Source organism: Balaenoptera physalus (genome assembly GCF_965194825.1).
Source record: "Balaenoptera physalus genome assembly, chromosome: 2".
NCBI lineage: Eukaryota > Metazoa > Chordata > Mammalia > Artiodactyla > Balaenopteridae > Balaenoptera > Balaenoptera physalus.
This window is the reverse complement of record NC_138883.1, coordinates 76,649,685-76,666,446: the sequence shown is the minus strand read 5'-3', so window position 1 is coordinate 76,666,446 and position 16,762 is coordinate 76,649,685. Positions and strand designations below refer to the sequence as shown.

The 16,762-nt window shown below is 33.6% G+C and overlaps 1 protein-coding gene across 1 annotated transcript; it reads right to left on the bottom strand.

Moving 5' to 3' along the window:
- Nucleotides 1–1,975: 1,975 nt before the first annotated feature.
- Nucleotides 1,976–14,551, bottom strand: LOC309656231 (olfactory receptor 4L1-like). Its single transcript, XM_082452480.1, is given in 4 exon segments — nucleotides 1,976–7,371; nucleotides 7,374–7,545; nucleotides 7,549–8,151; nucleotides 8,153–14,551. Coding segments are annotated over 4 exon segments (936 nt in total). The 5' UTR covers nucleotides 8,228–14,551; the 3' UTR covers nucleotides 1,976–7,285.
- Between the last annotated feature and the right edge of the window lie 2,211 nt (nucleotides 14,552–16,762).

The following is a 16,762-nucleotide window of genomic DNA, read 5'->3' as shown; positions in this document are numbered from 1 at the left end:
ATGATTATATGGTTTTTCTTCTTCAGTTTGTTAATATGGTGTATCACATCGATTGATTTGCGTATATTGAAGAATCCTTGCATCCCTGGGATAAATCTCACTTGATCGTGGTATATGATCCTTTTACTGTGTTGTTGGATTCTGTTTGCTAGTATTTTGTTGAGGATTTTTGCATCTATATTCATCAGTGATATTGGTCTGTAATTTTCTTTTTTTGTAGTATCTTTGTCTGGTTTTGGTATCAGGGTGATGGTGGCCTCATAGAATGAGTTTGGGAGTGTTCCTTCCTCTGTAATTTTTTGGAAGCATTTGAGAAAGATGGGTGTTAGCTCTTCTCTAAATGTTTGATAGAATTCACCTGTGAAGCCATCTGGTCCTGGACTTTTGTTTGTTGGAAGATTTTTAATCACAGTTTCAATTTCATTACTTGTGATTGGTCTGTTCGTATTTTTTGTTTCTTCCTGGTTCAGTCTTGGAAGGTTATACCTTTCTCAGAATTTGCCCATTTCTTCCAGGTTGTCCATTTTATTGGCATAGGGTTGCTTGTAGTAGTCTCTTAGGATGCTTTGTATTTCTGCGGTGTCTGTTGTAACTTCTCCTTTTTCATTTCTGATTTTATTGATTTGAGTCCTCTCCCTCTTTTTCTTGATGAGTCTGGCTAATGGCTTATCAATTTTGTTTATCTTCTCAAAGAACCAACTTTTAGTTTTATTGATCTTTGCTATTGTTTTCTTTGTTTCTACTTCATTTATTTCTGCTCTGATCTTCATGATTTCTTTCCTTCTGCTAACTTTGGGTTTTGTTTGTTCTTCTTTCTCTAGTTTCTTTAGGTGTAAGGTTAGATTGTTTACTTGAGATTTTTCTTGTTTCTTTAGGTAGGCTTGTATAGCTATAAAATTCCCTCTTAGAATTGCTTTTGCTGCATCCCATAGGTTTTGGATCGTCGTGTTTTCATTGTCATTTGTCTCTAGGTATTTTTTGCTTTCCTCTTTGATTTCTTCAGTGATCTCTTGGTTATTTAGTAATGTATTGTTTAGCCTCCATGTGTTGTGTTTTTTACGTTTTTTTTCCCTGTAATTCATCTCTAATCTCACAGTGTTGTGGTCAGAAAAGATGCTTGATATGATTTCAATTTTCTTAAATTTACTGAGGCTTGATTTGTGACCCAAGATGTGATCTATCCTGGAGAATGTTCCGTGCGCACTTGAGAAGAACGTGTAATCTGCTGTTTTTGGATGGAATGTCCTATAAATATCAATAAAATCTATCTGGTCTATTGTGTCATTTAAAGCTTCTGTTTCCTTATTAATTTTCTGTCTGGATGATCTGTCCATTGGTGTAAGTGAGGTGGTAAAGTCCCCCACTATTATTGTGTTACTGTCAGTTTCCTCTTTTATAGCTGTTAGCAGTTACCTTATGTATTGAGGTGCTCCTATGTTGGGTGCATATATATTTATAATTGTTATATCTTCTTTTTGGATTGATCCCTTGATCATTATGTAGTGTCCTTCCTTGTCTCTTGTAAGATTCTTTACTTTAAAGTCTGTTTTATCTGATATGAGTATAGCTACTCCAGCTTTCTTTTGACTTCCATTTGCATGGAATATCTTTTTCCATCCCCTCACTTTCAGTCTGTATGTGTCCCTAGGTCTGAAGTGGGTCTCTTGTAGACAGCATATATATGGGTCTTGTTTTTGTATCCATTCAGCAAGCCTGTGTCTTTTGGTTGGAGCATTTAATCCATTCACGTTTAAGGTAATTATCGATATGTATGTTCCTATGACCATTTTCTTAATTGTTTTGGGTGTGTTTTTGTAGGTCCTTTTCTTCTCTTGTGTTTCCCACTTAGAGAATTTCCTTTAGCATTTGTTGTAGAGCTGGTTTGGTGGTGCTGAATTCTCTTAGCTTCTGCTTGTCTGTAAAGCTTTTGATTTCTCCATCGAATCTGAATGAGGTCCTTGCCGGGTAGAGTAATCTTGGCTGTAGCTTCTTCACTTTCATCACTTTAAGTATATCATGCCCCTCCCTTCTGGCTTGTAGAGTTTCTGCTGAGAAATCAGCTGTTAACCTTATGGGAGTTCCCTTGTATGTTATTTGTCATTTTTCCCTTGCTGCTTTCAATAATTTTTCTTTGTCTTTAATTTTTGCCAATTTGATTACTATGTGTCTCGGCGTGTTTCTCCTTGGGTTTATCCTGTATGGGACTCTCTGCGCTTCCTGGACTTGGGTGGCTATTTCCTTTTCCATGCTAGGGAAGTTTTCGACTATAATCTCTTCAAATATTTTCTCTGGTCCTTTCTCTCTCTCTTCTCCTTCTGGGACCCCTATAATGTGAATGTTGTTGCATTTAATGTTGTCCCAGAGGTCTCTTAGGCTGTCTTCATTTCTTTTCATTCTTTTTTCTTTAGTCTGTTCACAACAGTGAATTCCACCATTCTGTCTTCTAGGTCACTTATCCGTTCTTCTGCCTCAGTTATTCTGCTATTGATTTCTTCTAGTGTAGTTTTCATTTCAATTATTGTATTGGTCATCTCTCTGTTTGTTCTTTAATTCTTCTAGGTCTTTGTTCAACATTTCTTGCATCTTCTCGATCTTTGCCTCCATTGTTTTTCCAAGGTCCTGGATCATCTTCACTATCATTATTCTGAATGCTTTTTCTGGGAGGTTGCCTATCTCCACTTCATTTAGTTGTTTTTCTGGGGTTTTATCTTGTTCCTTCATCTGGTATGTAGCCCTCTGCCTTTTCATCTTGTCTATCTTTCTGTGAATGTGGTTTTTGTTCTACAGGCTTCAGGATTGTAGTTCTTCTTGCTTCTGCTGTCTGCCCTCTGGTGGTTGAGGCTATCCAAAATCTGCTATTTTTCTACATCAGTAATGACCTACTAAAATATAGAGCAAAAGCGATTCCTCTGTAATAGCAAGAAAATACGATGCCTGATAACAAATCAAACAATCAAAACATCACTAAATATTAGAAAATAAAATGTAACTAAGTAAAAGGATATACTAGGTTCGTGGATTAAAATATTCAAAATCATAAAGTTATCTATTCTTTCCAAATTAATCTGTAAATTGTATCCAATTTCAATTGATGTCCTAAAATTGTTTTTGTGGAATTTGACAGCTTATCCTAAAATCATCTGGCAGAGTTCAATGACAAGAAGAACTTAGATATACTTAAATTAGAGTATTTGGAGAGTGTAGATTCACTGTGCTACATACCAACCATATTTAAGATTTTGCAGTGTTGTATCTAAGAGACAAAATGACCAATGGACAGGATGATAGAGTCCAGGAAGAGACTCAAGCATACATGGATGTTTGATGTATAGCAAAGGTGAAACAAGTAGGGAAAAGCTATTCAATAAACAATATTTAGATGATAGTTTGTATCTATATAAAATAAATTAGATTCCTTTAAGGTACCAATACAAAATTTAATTTCTAGCTGGATTAAATAACTGTGAAAAATATATGTTAAAATTATAAAAAAGGTAAAGACAATAAAATGTTTGGGGCTATCAATTACAAAAGATGTACTGCATAGGAGAAAAAAATTACAAATCTAAAAGAAAAAATGATAAAGGTAACAATTAAATTTTGTGTGTGTATAAACATCACAAACTTTTCATATAATCTACAGGAATGAAGGCATTTTGAGTTTATATATATTTTTGTGTGTAAAAAAGATAACATCCCCAAAGAGAAATCAACAGAAGTATGAACTGGAAAGATGAAAGAGAATGTCCAATATGTATTTGAATTAATGCACAAATTCACTATTAATCAAGGAAATGCAATAAATGTTTTTAATTAATATTTAATATTTTTATTTAAAAATATTTGATATCCATCTAAATGAAAAAAAAAACAACAATTTACAAAACCCTATACTGATAAGTCATGGAGAAATTAGGACCCTTCATAGAGTAAAAACATCTACAACTTTGGAAGAAATTTTGTAATTTCTAGTAAAGTTAGAATGTTTACACTTTATAACTCAGCACTTCCAGTTCTAGGTAAATATCCTAGAAAAATTATCACATGTGCACAACGAAGTATATATATATATATAATATTCATGAGGCATTATTTATAACAGTAAATAATTGGATAATTCTAAGTTTTTCCCAAGAAGAGAGGTAAATAAATTTTAGAATATCCATAAAATAGAAGGCTCTGTAGCCATTAAAATGAATAAGCTAAATTCAACAAGTGGTGTGAGAAAGCTAGATATCCACAAAAGATGATGTTGGCATTTTACCTTTCACCATATACAAAAATTAAATCAAAATGAGTTAAATACCTAAATGTAAGACCTGACACAACAAAACTTGAAGACGAAGACATATGTGAAAAATTTCAAGATGTTGAATTTGGCAATTATTTGTTGGGTATGACACCAAAAGCACAGGCAGCAAAAGCAAACATCAGACAAAGGTGGTTATATCAAAGTTAAAAACTTCTGTGTAGGGGCTTCCCTGGTGGCGCAGTGGTTGAGAATCTGCCTGCCAATGCAGGGGACACAGGTTCAAGCCCTAGTCTGGGAAGATCCCACATACCGCGGAGCAACTGGGCCCGTGAGCCACAATTACTGAGCCTGCGTGTCTGGAGCCTGTGCTCTGCAACAAGAGAGGCCACGACAGTGAGAGGCCCGCGCACCACGATGAAGAGTGGCCCCTGCTCGCCGCAACTAGAGAAAGCCTCGCACAGAAACGAAGACCCAACACAGCCAAAAATAAATAAATAAATAAATATATTAAAAAAAAAAAAAAACCCTTCTGTGTAGCAAAGGAAACAATCAACGGAGTGAAAAGGCAAACTACAGAATGGAAGAAAATATTTGCAAATCATATATCTGATAAGGAGTTCATATATAGAATATATAAAGAACTCCTACAACTTAACAATACAAAACCAAATAACCCAATGAAAAATGGGCAAAGAGCTTCAATAGATTTTTATTCAAAGAAAATATACAACAGTCAGCAAGTATGTGGAAAAAAAATATTCAACATCACTAATCATCAGGAAAATGCAAATCAAAACCCAGTAAGATATTACCTCACACCTGTTAGGATGGGCTCTATCAAAACAAAAACAAAAACCAGTAAATAACAGGTGCTGGTGAGGATGTAGAGATGCAGAGAAATGGGAAGTCTTTGCATTGTTAGTGGGAATATTAAATGTTGCAACCGTTCTGGAAAACAGTATGAAGTTTCCTCAAAAATTAAAAATAGAATTATATGATACAACAATTTGACTTCTGGGTATATATACAAAAGAATTGAAAGCAGGATATTGAAGAGATATTTGCACACCCATGTTCATTGCAGCAGTATTCACAATAGCCAAGGGATAGGAGCAACCTAAACATCCACTAGTGAATGACTGGATAAAGAAAATGCGGCATATACATCAATGGAATGGTATTCAGCATTAAAAAAGAAGGAAATCCTATCATATGCTACAACATCGTTGAACTTCGAGGACAGTATACTAAGTGAAATAAGCCAGTCCGCAAAAGACAAATACTGCATGATTCACTTACATGTGGTGTCTGAAGTACTCAAACCCTTAGAAACAGAAAGGAGACTGGTGGTTGCCAGGGACTAGGGGGAGGTGAAAAGGGCCCTTGTACAATGAGTATAGAGTTTCAATTTTGCGAGATGAAAAAGTTCTAGAGATCTCTTTCACAAGGTGAATATATTTAACATTATTGTACACTTAAAAATTATTAAGATGTTGTATATTTTAACCACATTAAGAAAAGGATGAAGCAGGGCAGCATATATTTAAAGACGAATCTTTAAAACATTAAATTGATTGAAAAAATAAATTTTAGAATAATGGCATTTATAGAGATACCATTTATATCAAGTAAAAACTGCAAAATGTATTTTGCACAATGTATGAAAAATGAGAAAAAATTTTAAAAATACAAAGGAATGATACTTATGGAGTTAATGATAGTTATTACCTTTGCTATGATAAAATAATTGGATGTGGAGGGTTACTTAGGCGTCTTTATTATTTCTAATAATCCACTTTTGTAGTAAAGGAGAATCTGAAATAAATGAGGCAAAATGTTAAAAATTTGACAAAACCATATGTTATATCAGTGTTTATACTAAAGTCTATGATTGAAATAGTTCATAAGAAAGATACAAATATGTCCAGTGATCCCCAGGGACCCAGTTCCTACCCTCCTCAAAGCATTTTTTAAAATAAAAATTTAGTCTAAAATATATCATGCACATATGGCTAGAGATACATTTTTAAAGCACGCTTTAGCCTATGATTAGTATATTACACATATTGTTTAGAGGCAATGAAGAAAAAGTAGTGGATAGAAGCCTATAAAAGGATCACCGAATGTTTGGGGAAAAGCAGAGCATTTGAATTTGATACCAAAGAGGTCATAGAATGTCTTTTTATTTTAATGCCCATGAGCTATATATCAAACTTTGTAATTTAGCACATTTTGTGCAATATAAATAGCTTGAATACTTTCTGTTTTGTTGTGAAGTGAATAATTGAATGTAGAGAGGCTTCTTTATTTATTCCTTGTCTATGTGGATTGACAATAGTAATGCTCTTAATTGTTTCTTGATAGATATATGAGAACAACTGTGAATACAAACATGAATGATGGAATATGGTAAAATGAACTGTATGTAACTTATATGTCAGGTGGAATTTCTATTTTCTTAAGAAATGAATATGTGCTTCTTGCCAGCAGATGACAGTTATTATTTGGATCTATCTACTTACAGAAACTAGCCTGTTTGCCTTGTTAAAAAAGTAATAATGCTTACACATATTAGGATCCACAAAAATGTAAGTTTATGTGTGTGTGTCCTTGTGAGTTTAATACTTTTTAATGCACATGTAGTCAACTGGAGAATTTAGCTGAAAGATCTCTAATTCTGAATTTTTAAAATAGACAAATTTGTACTTGATTTCTCTTTACTTAATGAAGTTTAGTCTTGGACATTTCTGGGTTTCCAACTATAGTTAGTCAGCCAGTTTTTTCTATTTAATTCTTTATTATATTTAAAAAATTAACCCCAACTGAATTGAATTTCAATTAAAAATTATTCTTTCAATAAAACCAAATATGTCATAGAGATGTAATGATGGAGCATTTGGTAGTTTTAATGTACATAATGTACGTTATGAATATTTTTAAAAATTTACAAACAAAACAAATTAATACAAACTTATTCTGAGATGTACTATATATGGGTTTTGCTCTAAAAACCTTCGTCATCATGGATGTTGCCTAGAAGGTCTGTCTGGAGCTCACGTGTTGGGTCCTCAGTCTACTCCTGGCTGCTGTCATCTCCTGCTTCCTCAGAGTGTAAATAATGGGTTCAGCAAGGGTGTGATAACTGAATAAAACACAGAAAAAATTTTATCCACTGAAAAGCTACTAAATGGCCAAGCATAAATGAAGATACATGGCCCAAAGAACAGAGTGACCACAGTAATATGAGCAGACAGTGTGGACAGAGCCTTGGAGAGACCACCAGAGGCCCAATGTCAGACAGTTACCAGAATCACAGTGTAGGAAATGAGCAAGAGTATGAAGCAGATGAAAGACAACAGTCCGCTGTCAGCAATTACTAGCAACTCCAGAACATAGGTCTCAGTGCAGGCAAGCTTTAGAACTAGAGGAGGGTCACAGAAAATATTGTCTACTACATTGGGGCCACAAAAGGGCAAGGTGGTGGTAAAAACCATCTGGCTCATTGTATGCACAAAAAAAATAGCCCATGACAGCAGCACAGAGCCTATGAGTACCCGGTGGTTCATGATGGCTGTGTAGTGAAGAGGTTTGCATATTGCAGTGTACCAATCAATAGCCGTAACTATGAGAAGAGTCATCTCACTACCCCCTAAAAAGTGAAGGAAGAACATCTGAGCCATACAGCCCCACTGAGAAATAGTTTTATTCTCCCTGAGAAAATCTGCAACCATCTTAGGGGTTGTGATTGTAGAAATAGACATATCAAGAAAGGAGAGATTTCCAAGGAGGAAGTACATTGGTGTGGAGTGCAGATGAGAGTCAAAGGTTACAGTGACCACAATGAGAAGGTTTCCTGCCATAATCGCTGCATAGGTCAACAAAAATATGAAAAAAAGGGAAAATTTCAAGTTCCCAAGTGTTGGTGAGTCCTAACAAAACAAACTCTGATATCATTGAGCTATTCATCATTTTCATCTAGTCTATGTAGGAGTTTTCAGAAAGCCTTTAAAATGAAGATAATCTGGAAAAAGTGATAATTTAATCTGCAATAGTTTTGAAGGTATGGACATAGAGAGAGCAGTATTTGATTCCTATAGAAAAAGAGAAGATGGACATTTCTGAAAAATACATTTTAATTGACCAATGCAAGTACATTACTTGTATACACATTCACATTACTGCATTTATTTTCAGACAGAAAGGCACAAAACATGGGAAATTTTTTGTAAAATTTTGTAAATAGAGTTTGCAGGCATAGATTTTATCTCCACATTCATTTGTTGTTTCTGAGTTCATGAATTCATGAACCATGAGTTCAATGGGTCAACGAGTAAGAGCCAAGTGGTTTTTGGTCATAAGTTAGTTCAAGTGGATTGGAATATAGTCGTGTAACTTTCTGGCACCTAGTATTCAATCTTTTCCACCTCCCTAATTTGAAATATTCAGATATGTTCATATGAGTTGAATTATATACACACTCAGCAAATTACGGTACTTTCTTCTATCAGCTATACTATATTCTCACCCTTCCCTTTTATCCCAAAGAGATATACCAGTGATTTCACTTATTCCTGAAGCTTTAAACTGGCTACAGTCTGTCATACGTTCTTACCTCTCCCAAATTATAATAAAATAAGCTTTCTAAGCTTCCTAGGAAGTTTCTGCACAAGAACGTAAATACTTCTCAGTGTCCAGGTTTCTTTCTTCCTTCCTCCTTTTCTTCTCTCTTCCTCCCTTCCTCTTTCTCTCCCTTCCTCTCTTCTTTTCTTTCTTTCTTCCTTTCTTTCTATTTTTTTCAATAGTTGTCTGTATCTCATACTTTGGTTCCTGAATAAAACTCTTAGTCTCTACTTTTTGCCTATTTCCCTGAATCTATTGTTGCTGGGTTCCTGGCTGGAGTTTTCTTTCTTGTCCCTTTGCATTCTGTGTGTAGATGATCTCTAAACAACCACCAAATCTTTTACAAGTAGTATTTGTGTTTCCTTGGCTCCTAAATGCTTACCCTTTTGTAACTATTGCTTTCCTCTGATTTTTCACACTTGTGTCCAGACTGACCCTTGATAATTCCTGGCTCATATGTCTTCGATACTTCTACTCCATTTGGTTTCCCACAATGAGCTGACGCTGTTGGCTCACTTTTGTCTACTTTTTCACTTTGATTTAGATCTTTTGGTCCCAGCTTTCTTTGTTGTTTTTTTCTTTTCTTCTTTTAAAAAACTATTAATGGTACATTCCAACCACACAGACACAGATACAGAATCACACATATACACACAAACACTTATACCAAGTTCTAGTTCTGGAGTACCAGGACTGAATGTGGAGAATCTACTCAGAATTTCCTTTTTTTTTTTTTTCTTTATAGTTCATGAAATATTCAGAAGTTATTGTTTAGGCCAACTATCAGAATTAAAACAAAACAAAACAAAAACAAAAACTGAACCAAGAATCAAATTCTAGTCCTCGCCTCAACATTTACTAAGGAAATATACACTTAACTCTTTTGAACATTGATTTATTTTTCTATAAAAATAAAACAATACCTACTCTTCAACCTCCCAAATTGTTATGACTCTAAAGGGTAACATATATGGAATATATTTGTATATTTTATTGTATACATGGGTGCTATGTATGTATGTGCATTCACAAAATTTTATCTTTAGCATTATCTCATTTTCTGGTGATTGTTAAGATACTCAAACCAATAAGGACCACAGAAAAATTTTTACTATGGAAGACCTGGTAAAGAAAACTTAGTGTTAATGAAAATATTTTTCTTTATTAAATATAAATGATAAAATTATCTAGTTGTCTTCTTTATAAATAATTGTTGTCATCATCATTGGTATTATATTTCAAACAGTAACTGAGTCTACATACTAGTTATGAAATTGTTGTCAGTATTATGCAGTCCTCAATCTCAAAATACTAACAGAAGAAAATCCTGAGGAGAATCAAAAAAGTAATTTTTATAGTTTAATATGTAAAATTGGAAAATTAAAAGCAAAAATAATATTTATTGATTTAGGCTTTTTTGAAAATTTACAAGCATATCTCTAAAATATATCCAGCTAAATGTACATAAACATGGACTCAGATCTGTTATAATAGATGAAACATTCATTATGACAATTTGTACATATGATCAAGTATGAAATATCTTTAAAATACCTACTTTTCTACTCAGACACAGGTAAAAATAAGTTGGAGTCAGAAAAAGGAAACAGTTCTTCCTAACTTAAGGCACAGTTAAAACTCACGTGAAAAATTCAAATTTTGAGTGGTATATATATATTATACAAATAATATTGAACTGAAAAGGAATGAAAAATAATTGAATAAAACTGAATGAGGCAAGGTTTGGTTTCTCTCTCGCAGGAACTTCTGAGAATGGGATGGGTTCCCGTGATTGGGGAGCCTCGCTCTTTCTGTGCCATTCACTTGACTAAATGAAGAAAAATCACTCCATTCTTTTCAACTGTGGTGCTTGCTTGAAGAAAGAAAGCTATAAGATGTTTAATACTGTGTGTCTATATTCAGTAATAAAGTCTTTTCTATACATTTGCACAAAAGCACTTAACTAGTGTATGTGGAAATATGTAACTGGCAGTTCTTTTGATAATAAAAAAGGCTGTGAAGTTTCTACTGATCTTGAGGGTTTTTTTTTAATGATTCTTTGGCACCAGAGTGTTAAGCCATGTATGGATTAGATAACCCAGGGGTAATATTCACTTATCACAAAAAATGTTTGTCATATGAAAAATCAGATTTGCTGCCAAAATAACCATTATAAATATTTTCCTAATTAAAAAAAATACTTGTACATTTGATAGAAAAATCTCCAACATTATAAGTGCCCAAAGGACTTTGTTCTCATATATTATCAAGTTTAAAATATTAAAGTATTTGTTATAAATGTAGGTAGAAAAGGGTGGTGGCTTTAGAAAAACAGGAAATAGTCCTTGGGTTACAAAATCACCAAAAGCATTTTCAGAACTCTAATGGAAAACGGATGAATTCATAAAAGTGCTAACAAAAGATCAAGATGAAAAAAAAAATTAATTACATGGGACTGAGTGAACTGATGAGGATGATTATAATTTTTGTGACTTTCTGTTTGAATAAAAAAATAAAATCCAACAAGGACTCAGAGGCAAAAAATATACAAATCAATTTTCACTGAAAAATAAAGGAGCTGTTACAGTGGAGGATTACTGGACTGAATGGCAATATTATGACATAGTATGAGTGTGTTTCGTGTTTGGTAATTGCAATCACTGTTGCTTTTGTTGTGGTCATCCATTTACAATGCTTGGTGTCAGTTTATTTATCTATTGTAAAAATAAAATACAGTGTGTGTTTGAAAAAAAAGAGAAATATATTAGCAGTATAATTAGACAACTGTATTGAATAAAAGGTTATATAACTTCAATCAAGAAAATAAATGTGGACTTGAGGGGAAAATTTTTTTCTAAATATTGATTTAAATTAATCACTTATCTCACTTAGCATTCCATAAGTGTTTTCTAAGTTGAAATAAACATTCATTGTAGGAAAGTAAAAACATAAATAAGTAAATTAACATAAAATAAGTCAATGTTTTCCATTTTCTTTATATGAGATTTTCATTAGATTACATTTTATTAGATTATATTACATTACATTTATTAGACTTGTCACAGATGTTAAATGTAGCCAATGATGAAACTAATTTTCCATTATTTTACATATTGTAAATTATTTGATCTTTTTATCCTATAGGGAATAAACAAACTCAAGTTTATATTCCAAAAACACAAACTCAAACTATAAAACTGACCCCTCAGATCAGGAATGTCAGTGGTATTTATTTATCAGTCACAGACTGATTGATGCTGCTTCTTACTAAAACTAGATACATTTGTCCAGATGCTATCTGACCCAAATTGTCTTTCACTGTTGCCCTCATGATCAGAATAATATGGTTTTCATTCATTCCTAAGTTTCTTGTACAAAGTCTCCTCCTTTATTAATGTATACAACTTCTATATGTTATTAGCTCTGCTATTTAAACCTACCAGTTCTAGCTGAGGAGTGGCCTCTTCAAAGATATGTAGAAACAGTGAGATTCTTTTTTATCTCCGTGAATATACATGACAATCATTTGCAGGTCAGAAAAAAAAAAGAAGGGCAAGAAACATACATAAGATACAGACTGGCGATTAACCCCCAGAGGGAATTATTAGAATAAACATTCCAGGTACTTGTCCCTAGAGTTCAGAGCAAAGACTTACTCTCTCGTTATTTAAATAGATTGTGAATTCACCAAGTGTATCGATAGCCATGTGGATTTTCTCTAATAAGTGCTTTCCAGAAAAAGCAGTAACTCAAGTGTTTTGGTTGGTAGGGTGAGCAAATTTATAGAAAATGGATCTATCATATTTATGGACATGAGAAAACTATAATTCTATTAATTTGACTTTATCAATTTGAACATTTATAATCTGATAATTGAATTCATTTATTCAATTAAAATTAAAATAAACAGTATCCACACATTGCAAGGCATATAAGGAAATTCATAGACTATAGACCAGTTCTTCACATAGAGAAAAATTTCCTTTTACCACATAAGGGAAGAAGAGAGAGAGAGAGGGTGAGAAAGCACACACACTCATGAGCTAGAACAAGCAGAGGAGGCTTTCACCAGGGTAATCAATAAATGATTAATGGTAATCAACAAATGATTAGTTAGTGGAGTTTAGCAGATTTAGAATTTCATGTAGTCCTTAATGAGAGGTTAAGTTTCATTTAACCTTTAACTTTGTCAAGGATGGACAGAAGTCATAGATATTGTGTTACTGACTGAGGTGAACTTAGCTAAGCTAAATGAAAATTTTAAAAGTACACTTACACATAAGGGGAATAGGTCAGTGCTCAATCTACATAAATCCACTTATTTCAGTACCTCCCCTGTTTATCTGACTTTAGGTCTATTATTCAAGTCTTATTCCAGGCTAGATGATCATCTCCAGTGCTTTTCTTGCCTCCTTCAGAGCCTAGAGCCAGACCTAATGCTGAAATGAGAGCACAAAATAGGATATATTTGATTATTCATGTACTTTTAACCTTTTAATCATGCAGTATAAATTTTAGAGATACAGTATATCCAGTTAACCATAATGGATATTTAATTATATGCACTTAGATATATAAGGTTACTATCAGTAAGATACACATTTTATCATAAGTGGCCCATACTCTAACCATTATGTTTGACACCATCACTCAGAGTAGCATAAAAACTTCTTTCTTTCACATGGTAGTGGAATAGAAAATGGAAATCTTTGATAGCAATTCATGCATATGAATCTTCATTCCTTCTTTGTGCTGTGTAATCTTAATGCAAGACAATGATTTTATCTAAGCTGCAGCCCCTGGACCTTCTGTGTTTTTCTGAAGTATGCACATAAGTATATTTGAAGGTGCTCATGGACTTGGCAAAGATAGGGTCCTAGACAGTGTGATTGCTCTCATTTTTTTTTTTTACAAACTAATATTTGTTTATAAATATATGGCCATTTTCAGACTGTTGTCATAGGATAGTTCGTCATATATTCCTCTCTATAATTCCTAACAAGTGTAGTGATAGCATCAATATTTTGGAAGTGGTGACATTCTGTGATTCTCCAAGCCATGAATCAGGCATTTTATTCTTGCAGTTTTCTTGTCTATCTCTCTTTAAAAATAATTGCGTCCCTTGAAACAAATATGCAATTTTCTCTGCATTATGCAATAATTCAAAGAAAAAGTCATCCAATCTGATCAGTGTAACCAACAATTTAAGCTTGCCTAGATCCTTTTTCTCTAAGAATAATTTATTTGTTCTGGATTGATGTATTATTTTCTTAATTCCCAGTAAACATCATTACAGTGATTTTTGTTATCTTTTTTCCATTTGTACAAAAATCAAAATTTTTTCCAGTTTAACATCCCCTTTCCAGCCCTTTCTTCAGTTATTATTTTGGCATTTGAACTTTATCAGTATGGACACACATATTGTAAATGAAACATGTGATAGATGTGGTATGTAGGCAGGGTAATATGTCAGGATTATGTAACCTAACAGTTGCACTTGGACTTCAGAAGTAACATCAATATGAAATCCTGAATGCCTAATCTTCATCATTCAGTGATTTATTTTCCACTCTGAACTTCAAAAGACAGCAGTAGATAAAAGTATCCCTTAATAGGAGGCATAAAGGAGAAACCTCATTTGATTGTTTTAGAGTCCTCAGAGACGGGCAGTAAAAAGCAATTGGGATTTTTTTTTTTTTTAGAAATTCACATTCTTTTATTTATTTATTTATTTATTTATGACTGTGTTGGGTCTTCGTTTCTGTGCGAGGGCTTTCTCTAGTTGTGGCAAGTGGGGACCACTCTTCATCGCAGTGCGCGGGCCTCTCACCATCGTGGCCTCTCTTGTTGTGGAGCACAGGCTCCAGACGCGCAGGCTCAGTAATTGTGGCTCACGGGCCCAGTTGCTCCGTGGCATGTGGGATCTTCCCAGACCAGGGCTCGAACCCGTGTCCCCTGCATTGGCAGGCAGATTCTCAACCACTGCGCCACCAGGGAAGCCCTTGGGATTGTTAAAAGAGTCTTTTGCCATTACAGAAAATGTGTCACCCCATTTTTCACCTCTCAATTGACAATATTTTAAAGGCATCAATCAGTAACCAAGAGGGTGTTGAAAGATGTCACTAGCTGTGAATTTTGAAGTTTTTGTATGCTGTTTTGTCTTTTGTTGTAGTTTCTTTACTACAACAAGCATTGATGATTGTTCTATTCAGGCAAAATATATTCATTCCAGATAATTTTAATTCTAAATCTTATTAAAGGTGAATTTTTTCCATATTTTAACTTTAATCTGTTGGAATTTATTGATAAATGATGTGAGATAATTATTTACATCATCGTAATCAAAAATTAATTCCACTAAAATTTATAATATTTCCTTTATCATTTAAAGATATAGATAGACTAGTATCTGCTTCAGGTTTATCTATTTTTCTCCTTTTTTAAAAATAGCTTTTATTTTTTAGAGCAAGTTTAGGTTCACAGCGATATTGAGCAGATGGTATTTTGCATATACCCTTGCTTTCACACATGCATAGCCTCCCCTATTATCAACATCTCACACTAGAGTGGTACATTTGTTACAAATGATGAACCTACACTGATGCATAATTGTCCCTCAAAGTTCATAGTTTACACTATAGTTCACTCTTGGTGTTGTACGTTGGATGGAATTGGAAAAATCTACAATGATATATATCCATCATTATAGTATCATACAGAGTACTGTAATTTCACTGCCCTAAAACTCTCTTTGCTATTCATCCCTTTTTCCCCCAACCACTGGCAACTATACGACCTTTTTCCTGTCTCCATAGTTTTTCCTTTTCTAGAATGTCATATGGTTGGTATAAAACAGTATGTAGACTTTTCAGATTGGCTTATTTCATTTAGTAATATGCATTTAGGTTTTCTCCATGCTTTTTGATGGCTTGATAGCTCATTTCTGTTTAGCACTGACTAAAATTCCATTGTCTGGATGTATCATAGTTTATTTAACCATAAACCTACTGAAGAACATCTTGGTTGCTTTCAAGTTTGGGCAATTATAAATAAAGCTGCTCTGAACATCTGTGTGCATTTTTTTCTGGACGTAGTTTTCAATGCATCTGGGTAAATACAAAGGAGCACAACTGCTAAAACATATGGTAAGTGTATGCTTAGTTTTGTAAGAAACCACCAGTTGTCTTCTGAAGCAACTATATCATTTTGCATTCCCACCAGCAATGAGGGAGAGTTCTTGTTGCTCAACATCCTTGCCAACATTTGATGTTGTCAGTGTTCTGGATTTTGGCCATTCTAATAGCTGTGTAGTGGTATCTTATTAGTGTTTAATTTGCATGATCCTGGTGATACATGATGTATAACTTCTTTGGTGAGGTGTCTATTAACGTCTTTGCCCGTTTTTTAAAATAGGGCTGTTTGTTTTCTTATTGTTGAGTTTTAAGTGTTCTTTTCATACTTTGGATAGCAGCCTTTTTCAGATATGTATTTCACAAATTTGTTCTTCCTCTGTGGCTAGTCTTTTCATTCTCTTGACATGGTCATTTAGAGAGTGGAATGTTTTATTTTAATGAATCCAGCTTATCAATGCTTTCAGTCATAGATTGTGCCTTTAGTGGTATATCTGAAAAGTCATTGCCTAACTCGAGGTCATCTAGATTTTCTCCTGTGTTATCTTCTAGGAGTTTTATAATTTTACATTTTATGTTTAATTCTGTGTTAATTTAATTTTGAGTTAATTTTTGTGAAAAGTGTAAGATTTATGTCTAGATTTTTTTTTTTGCATGCGACTGTCCATTTGTTGAAAGTCTATATTTCTCCATTGTATTACATCTGCTCCCTTGTAAAAGATCAGTTGACTATATTTATGCAGGTCTATTCTGTTCCACT